The 19,764-nt window shown below is 36.5% G+C and overlaps 1 protein-coding gene across 1 annotated transcript in view; it reads right to left on the bottom strand.

Annotated features, from left to right (window-relative positions):
- The window catches only part of ADCY1 (adenylate cyclase 1), a 147,441-nt gene that overhangs the window by 22,499 nt on the left and 105,178 nt on the right, over positions 1-19,764 (bottom strand). The window contains exons 8-12 of the mRNA XM_057367480.1: positions 10,692-10,847; positions 7,153-7,347; positions 5,698-5,795; positions 2,419-2,503; positions 402-491 (exon numbers count right to left, since the gene is read on the bottom strand). Of these exons, the coding sequence (XP_057223463.1) occupies positions 402-491; positions 2,419-2,503; positions 5,698-5,795; positions 7,153-7,347; positions 10,692-10,847 (624 nt within the window). The remainder of the gene's footprint in view (positions 1-401; positions 492-2,418; positions 2,504-5,697; positions 5,796-7,152; positions 7,348-10,691; positions 10,848-19,764) is intronic.

Below are 19,764 nucleotides of genomic sequence, written 5' to 3' on the forward strand. Positions count from 1 at the left end.
GTCACATAGAAACAGTAATCTTGTTTTGACACCATACCTTGTCTGTCACAAAATATTAGCCACTGAAGTAGTAAGCAAGTTGAACATTTAAAAACAGTTTTCCCATAAAGCACATGACATCAGCAGTCTGCATGATGCTAAGGTTTGACATACAAATTTATATTGGTTTTGACTAGGTATCTGTGTAATTTGCTAATAGCTTTGCCATTCCTAATTCAATAACCTGTCTCAGTTCAAATTGTAGCAGAGGTTTAATCTTGAAGAAGCATGCTCTGCAAGTATGAATCATAAAATGAGTAGGAATTCATCAGGTGAGAATATGGTATATGTTTTATGGATTTGCACCAGCTTGTTCTTCAAACAGAATGCTATTTTAAGTGATAGTTGATTTAAATACTCACCACACAGCCTTGAGCCACGGAATATATTAAGATCACAATAAAAATACACAAAATTGTACGAATTTGTATTGTCAGGCACCCTGGAAAACACTAAGGAAGAAAGAAAATGTTTTATAGATAAAATATTTAAAATATTTTTAAAGTGCTGTTGTTGTTTTTTTAAGTAGCCTATAAAGAGAAGTGAATAAGGGAAATTTCACCTGTACTCTAGATTACAAAGTTGCAGTTATTGTTGTGTAAGAACTGTTGTGCAGTGTATTATTGTGTATTATTGTATTTTAATGGCAGTTGTAGTTTTGGGGACAACAAAAGTGAAACTGTTACTGCTATACATTATTTCTCACTATAATTAAAATTTAGAAATTTTAGTTGTATGTCTACTCATGATACAAACAAAATATTAGGATGGCATTTAATTTTGCTCTCATGGGGAAAATACCCAAAGCAACTTTTGCCTTGCCTTCAGCCCCAAAATGTGATCCAAGAGAACATAGTGTGATACCATAGAATTTTGGAGTGGCATATGCGTCTTCTGTTATAACAAGCATGTAAAATGCCAGGGTAGTTTTAATTATCATGATTCATAAAAACATTGAATTTGTCAGAAACAGCAGTAGAGAACAAAAAATCTGGTGAAATGCAGTCTTTTGAATGTTTTGTTTATCTCCATTTTTACCATAACTCCATTTATCACACTGTTAATTGTCAAGATCTTGGTGTTATGAGGGCTGTGTTATGAGGGCTGTGACAGAATGTGAGAGAGGAAGAGTAGGTAAATCTGTCAGGCTGTGTACAGTTCTGCAGATTGAAAGAGAAAATAAGTGCCAGATGACTGATTAAAATAGGGAAATGATTTTTTTTTTGCAATTCTACATCCATTATCCACGCCATATTAATTTAATTTTATTTATTATATAAGACAAATTTTTGTCACAAAATTTTAAATTGTGATATTCTAAGGTTTTATATTTCTCTATTTCTCCAGTGCTGGATTTAATCTTGTATAGTATTGAATCTCTAGGAGAACCTGAAACAAATACAAATTTTTTTGACTGACAAACAGATGGAACACTTCTTAAGTTTGTACTAGCTCCAGGGAAATGATGTAAAGACCAGTTACTTCCCACAAACTTCATCTGCATTTCTACCATCTAGAGAGAGGAGAACAGATAAAAAACTACTCTGCCCTAATAAAAAAAGAAAGATAACAAAATTACTCCCAAATAATTTTGTAAGTTTATAAAAAGATTCTGTTCTGTACCTGATACTCTGTTAATATACTATTTATGTTTCTGTAAAAAAACTCTTTTCTCCTGCCAAGGGCATTTTTTAAAATTAAAATTAGTGTGCGCTAATCAGCAAAGTTGATTAATTGTGTATGTGTTTTCTCCTGATATTTATCTGAAAAGACTAAATTTAGATTATTCCACTACTTTCATCAGAAAACTAGCCTGTAGATGTATTATTCTGATCTGGCAGACCTATTTCTCCCCTAAAATAACCAAATGTCCTGCATCACTACTGTTGTGAAAATATAATGCAGGAGAATTAATCATTACTAAAGGTTTTGAAAAGGCCAAGGATGGTGTGTGCAAAACCTTGTGCTTTCCTATCAAAACATCTGCTGTTTTGGCAGGAAAAAATTTGAAAACAGAGGGGAATTTAGCAGGACTTTACACCCAGATAGCAGTAGGAATTAAAAGGAGTACTAATGTGCTTTGCAGTCAGAAAGGAGTAAAACTCAGGTTAAAGCAGTTTATCTGAAGACAGTATTTAGAAGTAGGTGTTCAGGGAAGATTTAGCAAAAAAGAAAGCGTAGAATTTTACTCATGTAAAATGTCTACTTTCAGACGATTTATCTTTGGTTTTTAAGTGTTTAATACATTACTTACCAAGGAACTTTAAAGCACATAGATTTCGATCTATGAATCTGTGAAGCATATACTGGTGGCTTGAAAGGACAAACATATCACGGCCACCAAAAAGAAGAATAGTCACAAAATCTTAAATCACTTACTTGTACTCGTGTGACATGTAGATACATTATACAAGCCACTAGGAAGCATATGCAGAACACCAGGAGAACAAGAACTATGGTACTCCTAGAATCAAAACACAATAGAAGTAATGCAATTCAACTCACCAGTAGATGAGAACAAACTGCTATTTGGGGCCCTTCTGAAATACTATTTTAAATAAATGGTGGAGGATCTCCTMCTCAACCATGCTGTTATACTAATCAACACAATGGAAATTTAACAGTAAAGTCCACTGATCTCAAGACTAAGAAATTAGTAAATTCTGCGGTATATGGTCCCCCCCACTCTGACCTCAGCAAGGAGATCAAAGCACCTCAAAATTCAAATGTTTGGTATAACAGGAGATATATTTTCTAATTGTAGGCTAATGCAAAATATTCAGCATAATGACTCTTGTAAAGGGAGTATGTAACTCAATTTCTTGGCCTTGGCAGCTGTGTTAACAGTTACTAGATGCATTTTCCTTCTAATCTCTCTTTCTCAAAGATTCAGAAATCAATGGTCATTCAATTAAGACACTTATCAAGTCAAATAAAATCAGACCAGACTGCCTTCTAATGAAACACAACAACTCCTCCTTTTGAGTCTTTCTCAATGGTTAGCCAAATCTTTCACAAAGATGCTGTAATAAATTTTAAATTCCAAATCTTGCCTCTTCTGATCTATCACAATAGGCTTGYTCTTCATGAAAAGAGGGGTGCAAACCAAGAACTTTCTTTCTCCATAGAACTTCTCTTGGAAAAGCACCTTATGCCAACAAGCTGACAAAAATTAGTCCACCAGTTCTGATGCATTTGATTTCTGCTTGGGGCAGCCTGGCCCCATGCCAACCATGGAACCAGGGCTGTATGACAACAGCATAATGTGATTTTCACACCTTCTTTTCTAATGTGTGAGAACAAGCCAGGCAGTCCAGAAGCCATGTGAGCTATGGATTCAGGTAAATACATGCCCTTGACAAATACTGCGGAAAGATTGCTTACACAGGATTTCTAACAGCAGAAGTGTGCAATTCTCCTGTAGACTTTCTAACTGTTTGACTTCAAATTCATTTAACAGTTCCTATTGATACAGGAACAGGGAGAATTCTGAGGGGTAGTATGTATGCCCAGAATAGGAAGGCGACTCTGGGTGCTATCGTTGTGGATTCTGAATACAAGTATTAATTGAGGCAGGCTCCCATGCCTCTAAAGAATTCATTTGTATTCAGGATAGTAGCATGCTAGAAAAGAATACAGGAGACATGTCTTGAACATCTTATAAGGCAGCAATAGCCACATACTGACACTAGTGCTGAGCGGAACCCTGACAGGCATTTGGGTTGGCATCTAAACAGAGCTCCATTTAAAAAAAATAATCAAAAAATGAACATAGAATAAGACATTAGAAGGGTTCACAGTCAAGGCTTTTAGTGGCTACATTGCATGTGTTCCTCCATAAYTGGAGTGCTTAGGGTGACAGGAACATAGCCTTACTTTCATCAACTCCATCTGGGGATGTAAAATGAGTCTTCAGTTAAGAAGGTTTTGCTCAAATGGTGATAGAAATTGTGAGAATGGCAAGCCCATTGATTACTGCATATTTAGGCAGCAACTGACATTCATATGACATTTTCTTGCCTAGAGTTTGAACCTCCTCCTTGATATATTGTGGTATCTCACTTATCCCATTAGAAAAACATATTACAAGTCTTGTCTTGGCTTTCGCATTCTCTGGCCATATCTATATGCATACTTCGGCAATCTATGGAGCAATGTAAAGCTCCAAATTCTGGAAAGAGGGGAAATTTTCCTATACTTCCCAAGTTTTCATTTATCTCATGTTTGTATCTGTGCCACAGTGAGAGAAGGGCCCAAGAAGAACAATAACTTGGCTGTATGAAGCCACCACCCAAACACAAGAAGAAAGAACTTAGGAGCCTTCAGTGGGTGTCTTTTTTAACTAACCCAGAACTTCTTCATGACCTTCAGTGGTGATATTCTGCTGGAGCTTGAGTGTCTGTCAGATCAGGACTTAAACTGAATCTCTGTCCAGCTGTTTTTAAGTGAAAGTAGCTTTTGAAAAGGTTATTATATGATTCATAAAAATTAATTTGAGTTTCAACTACACTAATACTCTGTTTCTCCTTGTTCAAAACTTCCATGTACTGCAGCTGTAGCTTACTGCAGAAGAGGGTGAAAGGCTTCTTAATAATGCTCCAATTAGTCAGCAGAGTCATTAGCCTGGAAATGTTAACGTAAATGATGAGTCTTGTCAGTGACTTTGAGTTCTTAAGATGAAAGGTACTATATTAGAAATTAATATTTGTATTTTATTAAAGTGAAAAAAGTGTTTTTCAATCTTTCAACCAGAAATAATAGAATATAAAAGTATTATTCTGACTGGGGATTTCTTAATAGAAAAGACCATAATTTAAATGACATTTTCAAAAGCATTATGCTGTGGCCAGTTGTATTCCCACTGAAATCCTAATAATTAGTAAAAGTGAATAAAGTTTATTTTTAATATTTTGATATTCTAATCTGAAAAGAGTTCAATACTGGTAATTTTTATACCTTACACACAATTCTATCTACTTATTATAAACTCTGGATTTGAAAGTGGTCTAATTACTTTTTATTTAGCAAACATTCAGATAGAACTTACAAAATCTGAAGTAATCATTATGTAACCACTCAACAATAGGCATAGGACACTTTGCAAATACATCATTCGGTTATGTTTGCTTTAGTCCAGTCAAGGTGGGATTGCAAGTTATGTGTGCTAGCCAAACTATGTACTAGGCAGTTTATGCAGGAATACTGTTGATACCAAAAACCTCAGTGAAGGTTATAAATGCAGACCTCAATACAGATGGATGGATACTTTCAGTACTTAGTTCCCATTAAATTCTGTATGGCTTTATCTATGTTGCTATCAATACCTGAAGTACTTAATCCAAAGTACCACAAACATGTTTAGAAAAGCTGCAGTAACACCTTTTTTTTTTGTAATGCAGAAATACTTTAAGTAAGTCAAAAATAACCACTGAAATGCGATTTTTTCTAAGCGCGTCATTCTACAAAAGAAAAAAATAAGATTAAAAAGTGTCTCCTTTGGACAAATGAAAGAGATAATTAGACTGAGGGTATAATCTCCTTTGTGAGAAGATACCAACCTACGTGCCCATTCCTGTTCCAAAGACTTTAATTTTTGACCTGACAGGWTGTCTGAGGATGTTCCACTTTGAGTAAAGATGGCAAAAGACAGAAACTTACTGTGGTATTATTAGAAGGTAGACAAGGCCAAATAAGGCAGCTAGAATTAGTGAGAGAACTACAGCACTGGTGAAGTACTCATCCTGAAGCTGGTAGTACTGTTAAAGAAAGGAAGAAATTAAGACAGTAAATATTTTATATATACCCAGAAACTCATACTTGTCCATTCTCTGTAAGAAAGAACTACGTCCTAAAATAAAACAAGTCCCTACCTGGTTTACAATCATAATTTCCATGAAAAAAACAGATAAGGCAAGTCTACACAGCATTTTCCTTGACAGACTTCAGTTTCACCCTTAACTAGTCAAAATTGGGTTAGGCTCAGATATAAGGTTATCTTTTCAGGAAAGTGTTCAGCCACTTTGAACCAGAAGGGGATGGCACTTCAATCTCCTTTCTCATCATAAGAAAAGGCCAAACACCCCTTGGTTCTGCCTTCAAGAAACCCCTTAACCTCAGCTGCTCAGGACAGGACACTAATGAGTGGACATGTAGGCAGCTAGGCTCAGTTTCGAGCAGCTACTGTCCCTGATTCCACTAAGCTACCATATTAACAAGATGATTTTGAGGTGTGAAAACACATAAGTGTTTTCTCAGAAAGATCCAAAGTTCAATCTTATTTAAACTAGGAGATTTTCTATCTTGAAAAGAAAATATTACARTCAAATAATTAATTACTTTGGAAACTTGAAATCATAATTTATACTCAAAATCTTAGAAACTTTTGGTCCTTTATGGCACACAGCCTTTTAACTGAAAGAGTAGCGACATGAAATCTTAGACTGTAAAGAGATTTACAGTGGAAAAATAAATGCTACTGCCAAATTAATTCAAAACCATAACACTTTTGCTTTTTCAAACACATGAACTAAAGGCTATAAATACAAACAATTTGTATTCGTTAAAAAAAAAAACCACAAAACAAAACAAAAAAAAAAAACCCTGACCCTACAAGATAGGAATAATTGTTAGTTCATATGCATGCTTTTAAGCCTGGAGTAAATCCCCTGCTTTCAGAAGAGTCATGCTGGTATAAGATTATAATATTGTCCAGAGATTTAATTTTTTTTTAATCCATTTTCTAGACTTTCTGGATCAATGCTTCTCAGGCTACCTATGCATCTTCTTGTTATTAATACTTCTCCAGAGCAGATGAGTGAGYAGGCAGACATATCCCAATGAAACAGCATTAAACAGGTGACTCAGGCAGTTTGGAGAAGCAAAAGAAAAACCAAAACACAGAATATATAGCATGGAGTAGGATCTTGATAAGTAGGACAATACCAATCTTTCTTTTTATCCTCTTCAAGTGTTTCCTCTTAACTGAGAGACAGTCCACTGGAGTATTTAAAGATATTGAGTGGAACTTAAACGTTGCATTAAACACATACAACCCCCGATATTAGTTGGCTCATGGTCAGTGAAATTAGTAAAAATAATTTTAAACCCCCTTACTTTATTTTCACGCTCAATTTGCTTATACTTCAGGGTAATGAAGTTCAAGTCAGCCATCTCGGACTCAGTTTGCCGGGCCTCTATCAAGCGACTGATATATCTGTTTACTCGGGTTCCTGGAGTGTTGTATACAACATTGGTAGAAAAAGAGGAACGATTCCTGAGTTTTTCAGAGGCTGTCCTTAATGCTCTCCTCTGTAGTACAGATGAAAGAAGCACAGATTTTATTAGCTTTGAAATTTTTCATTGCTGTTCATATTGCTTCAAGCTCACAGAGAGGCTGTGGAATTCATTAAACAGAGCAACTAGAAAAGACAGAGTTCTTAACTCAGTGTGAATGTCACATTTTTAAAGCTCCTCAGCTGAAATCATTATAWCATTCAAATCAATCCCCACTTCATTCCAGGATTTTAATCCGAAAATTCTTTCCACATATGGCCCTGACACTCCTCTGCCACTGAGGAAATAATCAGTTTGCTCCCAATCAGGGTGACTTCACCTTGCATGACTGTTTTGTTTTAGTTTTTTTTCTTGACAGAAGACATGGAGCTCTGAACATCTTGTAGACAAGATAACCTGGTTCTTCATGATACAGAAAAAGCTCTACGGTCTAGATAACAATACATATTTCAAAAATATAGTTTACCTTAAAGTCTTGCACAGTGACCACATGTGACTACAGAGGGTCTGAAATTTCAAGTGTTGTTATCTTCAACTCAATTCAGCTGGCTCTCTTGTTTGCACCTCTTGAGTGTGCCTCAAGTGCACTTGCAGATCCAGGTGAAGCCATCCAATAAACTACCAGAGCTAACATGTGCCTTACTGGCTCCTCCATGGCTGAGATAGCACACTGATGATCACAGTCTTTTCCAATGGAAAAGATTTATCACAGAGCACATCTGAAAAGGATTTTGGAACAAGCCATCTCCCTTTTCACAGAATGCACTCATAAGACAGTGAGCAGCATCTCAGCCTGGTGGCCACCTTCCCTTGAAAGCACTTTAATCAAAACCATTATGGCTAGATCTGTACTACTGTGACTAGACAGGGGCCAAGCCTTACTTCCCAGAAGAGTTTTGACAACCAAGCTCAGGCAATTTCTACTATTTCTGTAAAGTTAAAGGAATATTTTTTACCTAATATCTGCAGAGTTCAAGATAACTGTAAACATGATGAAATAACAAGTCTACTCAGGATGTAATAAGTAGACTCTTAGAAAGATATTAAAGAAGAAAACAAAATTTCTCTCTTCAGAACACTCAGTCCTCAATAGCCCACTCTAGAGGCCATACAACATATCCTTTTAATCCAGATGGTAAAAAAAGATGGTGATCACTAAATAATCTTGCAGGAATGGCAGTTTCCTTTCTTATTTTACAAGAGATTCTTAGAAGTACCTCATCAGTGAACAAATTGTGAACTACAGCAGTTCATTACCTTGCATAGCTCATATGTATATTATATCTGAATACTCATGAATAGTGGGAAGGGCTATCAGCTGACTAATACCTTAGTTTTCTGTTTGTAAAAAAAAATGAGCCTTAGCAAAGATAAAGTAACTTTCAAAGTCTTGCTTTGCTGGCTTTACGTGTAGAGAGGAGGTTACAGCAGCAGTAAACACTTACAAGGTCACATTTTTTTTCAAACTGTTAGATCCCTTTACCTGGCAAATCCTGTGGTGTAAGAGTGAATTGTTTCAACATGAAAACTAATCTTGGGGACATATATGGATTAGACATCTTAAACTGCCAGCGAAACAACTATTTTCAGTGTTTCTAAATAGAGATGAATTTGCTGTCATGAAGAAGACATTTGTACAACTAATTTTTAGGGAAACTGAGTGCTTTTGGAATACTGTGAGACATACAAATTTTGCTCTCGATAAAGTATAATTAGTCAACATATATATTGCCTATGCTGCAGCAGAACTATATCTTCAGGGATTTTTTACAATTCAAAWTAAAGTCTACAGTATACCAACAGGGGTGAGGAAAATAGCATTTAAATAAATCTTTCTTCACTTTAAAACCTGAAATGAGGGTAGATGAATAAGAGTCTTATTCTGATATATGGAAAAAATGGTATTATCTATTCTGCCACTTTGAAACAGGGTTTAAGCTTCTATTCTTAATCAGAATAGCTGTTTCTTACCTATATCAATTTCCTCTAGGTCTCTTATTTGTATCTTTATGATTATTTCTCACAGTTGACTTATATCATGTCTTATATGCCATCAAAATCCAGTAGTTATACTTCTCATAAATGTACTGCCTTCAAGGCCTTTAAAGATGCCACCTGTTCTACATTATTTACATGATTTGAGGACTGAAGTGACACTGTGTATTTGTATTAATATAATATAAATCCATGATGTGTTCATAAAAGTTACAAAAGCTCAGAACAATAGATAGCATTGTGGAACTTCCCTGCCAACATCCTGGTATGAAAAAATTTCATCATTCATTATTTCATCATTTCATTAGTAATCCCCCTAACATGGGGATTTCCTGTGTATATTTATATGTACATATACATAAGACACAATGTAAAATATTACATATGCTTCAAAGAATGTGTGGGTTACTTCTTCTAAAACTCAAAGATAGCACTAGCTCACAATTTGAAGGCTTTCTACATGGCCAATTTCAAAATCAAAAATCTGGAGTTTCTGAGTGTCTTCATTGAAAAGCTGTTTTAAAGGAATTTATTCACTTTTCTCCCTTTTTTTCCTGCAGAGGAAACACAAGCTCATGTAAAATGCAAAATATGAAAATTCAAATGCTTTCTGAAAGTGAGATTTATAGTGAATCTTCAAAAGATGAAAAAAAAGAGAGAAAAGTTGAAGCAATCAGTCAAGCTGAATTACTGATTCCAATGCTCATGTGCCACCACTCACTGGTGAAGTGACCTGTGTAATATTGCCACCTGCTGTCAAAGAAAATGGAACAAGCAACTCTCAAAGCTTTTGTCCATAAATTTCTGASTGCATTCATAAACAGGAAATAAGCAAACCAGGCTGCTAGTATGTAAAGAAATCTTGATTTACAGCATTACCAGGCATCCAAGAAAGCTGAATTCATATTTGTATTAAGGATTTCTATGTTTAGGATTTGTATTAAGGACTAAGAGGGATTTTGGCAAATCAGTTGCCTTTCTTATTTCAGAAAACCATCTAGAGACACAAAATTATTCTGTTGGTTTGCATTTGCCACCATCAACTTCAGACATGGATGGGCAGAAGAATACATGTTTAAAAGGATAGAAACAGCCTCAGAAATTCTATTTCCTGTGAAAGAAGCCCTTAATAGAAGTCATACAGGACACCTATGCTGGCTATTTCAAGAGCAGYTCCAAATTTGAGGCCTTTTTATAATTAATTTTTGTCATTACTGTGAGAATTAGCTTGTTCTAGCTCCAGGAGGGACACTATAAACTTCTTTATCACTTGGTAACATCACGCCATATATTCTCAAAGATGGTCTGCTTGATGCAGTCCTGGAACTGATGCCCAAAAAGTGCACTCTGCTCACATGGATTACCTTATCATCATCCTCACATGTCATGACATTGGAGAAAGGGATCTCGGCTTTGAACATCTTGCGACAGTGCATGAGCTGCACAAGCAGATAGCAGACTGTCTTGAACTTCATTCTTTTGGCAGGCTTAATATCTGAGAGAATCAGTCCAGGAAATATCTGTTGGTCAGAAAAATAATATTTATAACCATGTCATTGCATTCTCATGCAGACACACAAACTTGCAGGCATTTGCACACCCTTGTGGTCAGAACAAAGCAATATTTTAGTCAAGAAACAATGCTTTTTGATAAACATCCAACATTTGCAAACAATTGCTTCATCCTTCTTCAATATCAGATGCAAAGAATCTATTGAACAGACTTCATGTAAACTCATCCTTAAAATTTTGGGAACCGTTTTTCTACTTAGAAATGTGAACTATAAAAAAGTGCATAAAAGAAAAATTCATAAAAGAGACAATATTTGTATTTCTTTAACATTCAAATGAATTTTGGGAAAATTCAGGAAAAATAAGGACAAAATTGCRTTTTTATCAATTTATATTAAAAATAAAATTTCAGTCTTTTTGTTCTTTCCTTATTTTGTTACTTCAGACATTGGCAAGTTCATTAACATCTGAAGAGGATAACTTTTGCTTTAAAGACAGACATATATGTGCCTTAAACGGAGGCTGTGAGGCCTCCATGAGGTTACATCATGACTCTTATTTCTTCAAAGCAAGAAGTGTTATACCACAGAGAAATACTCTCAAAGAATTAAGTATAATCTATTCCTTCTACCACGGAGCTGCTAGTTCAGCAAGGACAGATATATCCTTGATTAACTCTTAATCATGTATTTAACTCTTGCTGACTTCAGCAAAGCCCTAGCACATGTTCAGAGCCTTTCTCAGATCAGGATATTATATCCTCAATATTTACACGAAACTTATACATGCTTCTGGCACGTGAAATGTGTAAGCCACTGTTAACGAGAAACATGGCAGGACCCCATGCCTCTACAATATGGGAATTCAAGCTTGTAAAATTAGTATCTTCTGGAACAGCAAAATAAAGAAGCACACAGGATATGGTCCCTAGTTTTTGCTCAGTAAAAAAGACAGAGCGAATCACTCTCCAACAACTTCATTAAAGTGCTCTAAAAATCCACAAGTAACAATGAGAATTATCTGTGCATTATTCACAATACTATGATTTACTAGAGCTAATGTTTACATCATTACTTCAATGATTAAAGAATGAAGAAACTGAAAGCATTTGTTTCATGCATGCTTTTTTGGATACTTAAATTTAGATGGACAGGGCAAATGACACTGATTGTAATCAGAATTGCATCTCAGATATTGGTTTGTTGTAATGTTTAACACATACAACCATGTACTTGCATATTCTGGAGAATCAAGGTTATACATTATTGAATTTTCAATACCCTGTTTAGTCAGTTACTGTGCTATAAAACACAATAATGATCAAATGTGGCACTTATTTTCTTTTTCTTAGCAGACAGCCATGTTCTCAACATGTGACAGACTTCAAATGTGCCTAGGGGCTTTATTATGCACTGGAGGACCGACTGATGCCAACTAGCATCATTGCACTGCACTACACAGCAAGGTCAGCAGCCGAAATCTAAAAGGACATTAGTGTATCTAGCATGTAATCATTTGTGTAGGTGATAGCTTAACAAAAGTCAGCGTGAAGATATATRATCCCTTTCTTTCAAGGGGTTTCTGGCAGCAGACTTAGCACAGAACTGCATGGAAGATATTGTACAAGGATATTCACATACTAATCATCCTTTAGATATTCCTAAGGACACCAAGTATGTAGTTGTTAGGCTTGAGTGTGACAGATATGATCAGCTTTTGAACTACAATTCCCAACAGCTAAACCATACCTTTTTTGAGAAGTATTACACTTACATATCTTCCTAATGTAGCCATAATTCCTCTAGAAGTTCTATGTATTTTACAAAATCTCTCTATCAACCTTTTGATACAACAAAAATGAGCAACTTTCTCAAAACTCCCTCCAATTTTGCATTTTGTTTTATTTTCAGAAATTTACTGCATCTCAAGAGATCATTAGCTCTTTCTTTGCTTAAACCTTTCACAGTGGACATTGCATTAATCAGRTCAACAATTTTAGTCTTAGGTCATCCTTAGATTAGCTTGGAAAGATGATTGTAAATAAATTCAGAGACCCACAAAAACTTCCTAACAGCCTTCATTGTGGAAATGCAACACTATAGATGCAAGAGTGGCAAAGAATACAGAGAGCATCTTAAAAGCAAAAGATCCAGGAAGGCATGACTGTGAAAGGTGACCACATGGGCATGACTATATCTTCCTGCAAGGATTTGAAGTCCTATGAAAAGAGAAGAATTTAGACTTTCCTCCATGCAAACTTCTTATAATAGATGTGTTTTGAGACCAACCTGCAACTTGAAAACTTGGAATGGATACCGCCTCAGAGAGTGTGGCCCTGCCATCAACATGACTTTTCTCCAACCACATTTTCTTTCCATTTCCTGAGTTTATCTTCAAATCAGTATGGAGAACATTTTTAACTTTTAGAACCGTGTTTTTCTTGGTTTAGAAATCTTACAGGTGGATCATGTATCAACAATATACACCCTTTATGTGTTGGAAATATATTGATATTKTCCAACTATTTTGGAGTTAAATAGAAATTTCAGCTCAGGTCACTGGAAGAAATGGAGTTGTGTGAGATCCCCAGTAAAAGAAAAAGCAAAGGTTCACCAAATTTTAGCAAAGGTTCACCAAAACAATTCGTCAAGCATATGACACACAAGAAGAACCTGAGGGAATTCAGCTCATTTAGCTGGAAGAAGAGATGATTAAGGAGGGATCTACTTGCTGTCTTCAACTACTTACACAGTAGCTGTGGAGGAGACAGAGCCAGACTGATCCTGAATATTACTTAGAAGCACAAGAGGCAATGAATGTAAGGCTATACCAAGGCAAATTCCTATTTGATACAAAAAGATTAGCTGTGAGAATGTTCAAGCAATGGAGCTGGATGCCCTGAAAGGCTGCCAGTCAGAGAAACACTCAGCACTTACCCAAARGTGGATCTAACTGCAAATCCAGCCCTGCTTTGAGCAAAGAGGTCGACCACATGACCTCTAAAGGCCCCATCTAAATTCTGTTACTGTGCAGTGATATGAGTATTTGTGAACACACCTAGCTGCTGTTCTTCATGGCTGGCTAAGAACACAACCATTCAAAGGACACTGCATACACACCAGCTGGCCACAGTGATAGTTCTCAGCAGATCTTTATTTATAATTTTATTTATAATTTTGGTTGTTTGGTTGGTTTGTTTTGTTTTTTTTTTTAGTCTAGTGGTTTCAGCACATATAGATTCTGCACTGGGAGTAAGGATTTTCCATTCTACTACTATATATACACAGTATCAAAAATACAAAGGAATTTTCCCTCATTTTCATCTCACAAACCATAATCCTTTTTTATTCTTGCTTTTACAGCAGAACAATCTCAACACAGTGAACATCTCAGTGAAATATTTAAGTAATCTCACCTTCTGCTCTAAGTCTCTGATAAAGTCAAGAAATGCAGTGCAGCCTGTTAAAACAGCCTTAAAAACCCCCTCCACATGAAAAACACAACTTCACACTGTTTTTTATCTGATCTTGCTCCAGGCCAGCATTACAGGAAAGCTGGACTGCAGCATTCCCATTCCAGCTCATTTTGTCAATACATTTTACTTTCTCACATCTTTTTGGCCCTTGGTGTCACCCCTAATGTTCATTGTTCATTTAGTTCATAATTTTAGGAAAGGTTGTTTATTTGCTGCAACACAGCCAACAAATAATATTAAGAGCTGAGATTTCTAACAGCGCACTCTGAAAGACAGCCAGGGCTATCTACAGCTTTGTGAATGCAAAAAATAAACAAGCACTGATTCAAATCCTGGGGAAATACCCCAGTGTTTGAATGCTAAGTATTTAACTGATGCTCATCTGAGATTCTCAGAAATATCAGCAGACTGTTTTTTCCCAAACAATATTCAACCTCAGTACATAAAATGGCAAGGGAAAGAAGATACTAATGTCACTCAAAACACATTTACAGAAACCATACATTCTGTAGCACTGTGTCTGTGTTTTCCATTTTCAGGTAAGCAGGACCATGTCTCTTGGTAGTAGTGTTTGTTCCATGACTATCTTCAAGACATTTTGTTCTAAGAGAGATGAGCAAATTTTATTTTCTTTTTTTYTYCCCCTTCTTCCTMTCGCTAAAATCATCAGATCTTTGTTTTTTCATCCTTTTGCCCTTGTGATACATTTTACTTATCACAGCTCTGCTATCCAAAAGGAAAGCATATTAGAGATTTTTACCAGAAAATAATGCACAGTCTTCTGTAAGACAAAATTTTAACATTCAGAATAGTATGACCACTTTCTTGACACAGATGTAGAAAATGGTTTTAGCAGCTGTAAGGCTAAACGAATCTCTAGGAGATCAATAACAGAGAAAAATCTTATACCAGTGCCCTATGTCTTTCCCTTCTACAGATTCCACATTTATGGAGAAATAAAGAGACAGAACAATTCTAGCCGATTCTATCATCACTGCCAGCCCAAACAGCAGGCTTTCACATTGATGGTGATGCACTAGCAGCTTCATAGCCACTGCAGGAGGCTAAGATACATAGCAGCACACTTTGCAACACAATTATCACTCTTCTGTCTCTGTTTGCTGGGTGGTAACATAAGCAATTTGTTTCCAGTGTTTGGGTTTGTATATTCCAACAACTTGGGCAACGCAACGTTTCAGGCACAGAACAGTCCCTGTCCAGACACAAGCTCAGGCTTCCATTAAAAGGCTGCATGTCTATCTGTTAAATCAGGCCTGCTAAGGTATATCTAGCATGCTAAAATCTGAAACACCCAAGTTATGTGTTTAGATTTCTAGTTAAATTCCTTGGAAGTTGCTGTCAGTCATTATGAGCAAAGACCACCYCTGGAATGGCAGCAGTGGTAGCTGCAGGCAGTCATCAATTTGGAAGAAGAAATCATCAGTGTGTGCCTAGATATGGACTCAGATGCCTGACTTGTGGCATTTCAAATTAGAAAAATTTTGTCAAATACATTTTTTCTTGCTATGTGCTAGTAAAGGAGAGAATTTTTATGAGTAGTGCGTAAAGTTTTTACATGCCTTGCATTAACTATGAAGCTCTCTTCTTCTGCCACTGCTTACAGTTTCAGAGTCAGAGCGCCAGAACTCCATAAGGGCTGGTAAGCATTTAGTCACTTAAGTAAAAATATCATTAGAATTAATTTGTCCAGAAAATTCACAACTTACAACATGAAAATTTTCTTGAGACAAAGTAAATGGAATATTTTTAGAAGAAACAGATGCCAAAAACTTCCTAGGGATCTGTTAAGGACTCAGGTGGATTTATTGGGCCATAAGTGTTCATTGGAAAACAAATTTTAAGTGATTGGAAAAAGAAGACAAGATAAGAACAGCATTCTCCCAGACCTAACCAGAATGATTAAATCAAATGAACTTTGAAGAGAAAGAAATTTCCCACAAATACAGATGGGACTTTATTCTGAATGGAAATAATAAATTAAAAGGAATTAAGTGCAGCAATTTTAGACCTATTGTATCACTCAATTACTTCTTTCCTTCTGTAGCCTTCTTTTTCTTCTTTTAATCAGGTCAGATGAAATCAAACAAATTTCTATAAAAACTAGTAATACATAGATAATAGACATCAAATTGTTTCAATTTTAAAAGCTCAACTAGAGCATTATTAAGACATTATAGAATGCATCTCAAAAGCCGTTCTACTTGTGAAATATGCTAGTTGCTAACAGTGAATTACCAATAAAGGCAAAAAACAGGCATAAGTAGTTACTAAGTATTTCACCTATACAAGGCAAAAAAGTCATCATGAATTTATGTTGTTTTCTCTGTCGTATATTGCATAATGTTCTTTCCATACTGGGGGAAAAAAATCGAATAAGCCACAGGAAAGACATAAGCAGGCAAAACCTCTTGGCTGGCAGTGGAAAGATAGAGAGTCTAGCAATTTATTGTAACATAGATGCTTTCATGCAGCAAAGCTGTGTCCATTGTCAGTAATGGACAATGTACTCCAAGAAAAAAACACTGCGTTTTCAACAAGAGCGACGAAAAATTCGTTTTTTCTATTACTCCATGGTGAGTAATAAAATCAGAACGTTTAAAATCTCATCTGTTTATGCTAGATGGAACAACAAAATATTAAAGTCATGTGACAGCCTTTGCCACTTCTATTGCATCCATGGCATACAAATTAGAACAAGTACAGATAAGGTGATTTGGCATTGGAATGAGTTGCTCAGAGAGATGGTAGAGTCACTATCCCTGGAGGTGTTTTAGAAAAGACTGGATGTGGTACTCAGTGCCATGGTCTAGTTGACATGATGGTGCTTGGTCACAGGTCAGACTTGATTTCAGAGGTCTTTTCCAACCTAGTTAATTCTGTGTGATTCTGTCTGAATCCCAAGTTGCTGAATATCTGCCTATTTGATCATAAGTCAGAGAAATTGTGATCAACCTTTTAAGCTGTAAGTCCATCTGCAGTTGACAATAAATTATGTCACAGGTGTRTACTGTAGATAATTGCTCTAGATAATCCTGAAATTTCAAGAGTTTTTACAATTTAAATAACTTTTTGAAAGGATGCTCCTAAGCTGCATTTGCTTATTAAGAGTCTTCAATCTTTCAACTGATTTTTCCTGACATTTGTAAGACTGTCAGTAATTCTTTTCTCAAGTATTGCTTTAACGTCTCTTTTCAAATAGAGCACTGTTATTTTTGTTTGGCTATGGTTAGTTTTTGAGGTGAAAAATAAAACTGAAGTTTTAGCCATCTGCATTGGAATGTTTAGGACATGATTCAATACCATACAGGACACAGAGCAGCATACCTCTAACCAGCATCCACTTCCCTCTAGCTGGATAACTAAATAAGGATTCAGAAAAAAAAAAAAAAAAAAAAAAAAAAAAAAAAAAAAAAAAAAAAAAAAAAAAGGTATTTGATTTTCAGAATGGTCACAGAATTGCTCAGAGATTTCAGGTAAGAGAGCAGGGCTATCCAAGCTACAGAAAGGATTTTCTGAGACTGCTTGGCATGGCTTTGTATGTACATGGTAAGGTAGGAAAGAGAAACKTCAGCCTCTTCAGAAAAACAGCTGGTTTCCAAAGGGCAAAGAGATATGGTACTCACTTTCATGGATTTTTCATGACTGACCATCATTGTGTGCTATTCAAACAGTAGATGCAGATAGCATGTGATTTACACTACCACAAATAAAATATAACTTACTTATTTGAATACTCCATTGGTGAGTAGCTCACCAGCACATTAGAAGAAATTTTGCAGATGGTGATTAGCAACTTATTGGAAGCTAATTATTGATCATATTTGAGGTAGGTTGTAAAATCAAGAGACACTTATGAATATACCGGAATAATTCGTAAGTTGTATCTTAAGTGCTTCCCTATGGTTTTTGCAATTTTTATAGCCTGGACGCAGATCTATTGCTGTTAGTGGTACGCAGGATGATAGCACTATTTGTCTTTTTCTTGGCTCTGGAGCTGGTGAAGTCACACACTGAAGCAGTTTCCCTTAAGCTGGCAATGGGTAACAGTGACGGCAGGTGCCCTTCTGTAAAGGCAAAAACTAACACATTCTGAGAAATCTTTCCCTTCACGAAAACTTGATCACTTCTGATCACTGTTTGGCTGTCTGTAGAAGTATCTTTAGGAATTTTGATTAATTGGCTGTGCTGGGCTTTCTTTTTTCAGCTGGTGAAATGAGTGTTTTCAAAACTAGAGAGGTGCCACCAGAGAGTTAATTGCTGCCACAAATACAAAGAAGTGAGGACAGGTAAAAAAACACTGTAGATATCACTGAGGTCGTGCCCAAACCTTAGAGGTATTTTATTGCAGAACGTTCACACTTTCTAGAGCAACAAAAGAAATTAAGCAGGCACTCCAGCTAAGCCTACTACCTCTGCTGTGCTTCTGGGACTTAGCTATGCCAGTAGGAAAACTGAGGCAACGATATTTTGACTACTGTCAGTGCTGACAATGAAAGAACAAAGGATTCTGATGAAAAACAGATACACACTTTAAAAAAAAAATAAATTAAAATAAATTAAATTTTAGGCAAACAGTTTGAAAGTCGTAACAGGATTAGTCGTAGCTTATGATTTAAACATTTTCGTGACTGACCTCTTGCATATTATAGCAAAACTATACAAAAGCTGCAGAAAAAACCACCAAAACTTTGAATGGGACCCTGGCTATACTGCTCACTGCCCGCTGATCAAAGATAAGATATGGAACAGCTCAGAGCTGGAGGGAAGAACACATTCACAAACGGATCACGCTTAGCACTTCGGGTGGGGATCGTCCCCCCAGGGCTATCAGCTGCCAGACCAGCACAGACCCTCACCACAGAGTGGGGAGGGGAGAAGAGAGGCRTTGGGTGTGCCTGTGACCAGAGGCAGAGAAACACCCATCCTCTGCTGTGCAAAGGAACTCAGCTGTGGCTCCCTGTATCCCGGGACAAGCTGATCCAGGACAGTCGAGGGGCTGTCATGGCACATCAAAGACCCCCCGAAGGGATCCCCAGACCCTACACCAGAGATAATGCAATAAATCCACAGTGTTCCAAGAGACAGTGTCGAACCTAGCCCCCTGCAGGGGTGACACGTGGGCATTCCCAGCTGGCCCAAAACGTTTATTAATGCACTGGAGTCTGTACTCTATGGTGTGGTGGCGTGGCGGCAGCGGCGGGGACCCTCAGCACCCATAACACCGGATGGAGGAGAGCAACGAGACGTCGTTGGGACCCCCGGAAGGCTGATATATTTCCATCTAACCCCTGTCACCTTCACCCTGTCCCCCTACCTACCCCTGCCCCACGCACACTTTCTTTCTTTCTTTCTTTCTTTCTTTCTTTCTTTCTTTCTTTCTTTCTTTCTTTCTTTCTTTCTTTCTTTCTTTCTTTCTTTCTTTCTTTCTT

Source organism: Malurus melanocephalus, unplaced genomic scaffold (assembly GCF_030028575.1).
Source record: "Malurus melanocephalus ecotype Western Australia unplaced genomic scaffold, MMel_1.1 scaffold_79, whole genome shotgun sequence".
Taxonomy (NCBI): domain Eukaryota; kingdom Metazoa; phylum Chordata; class Aves; order Passeriformes; family Maluridae; genus Malurus; species Malurus melanocephalus.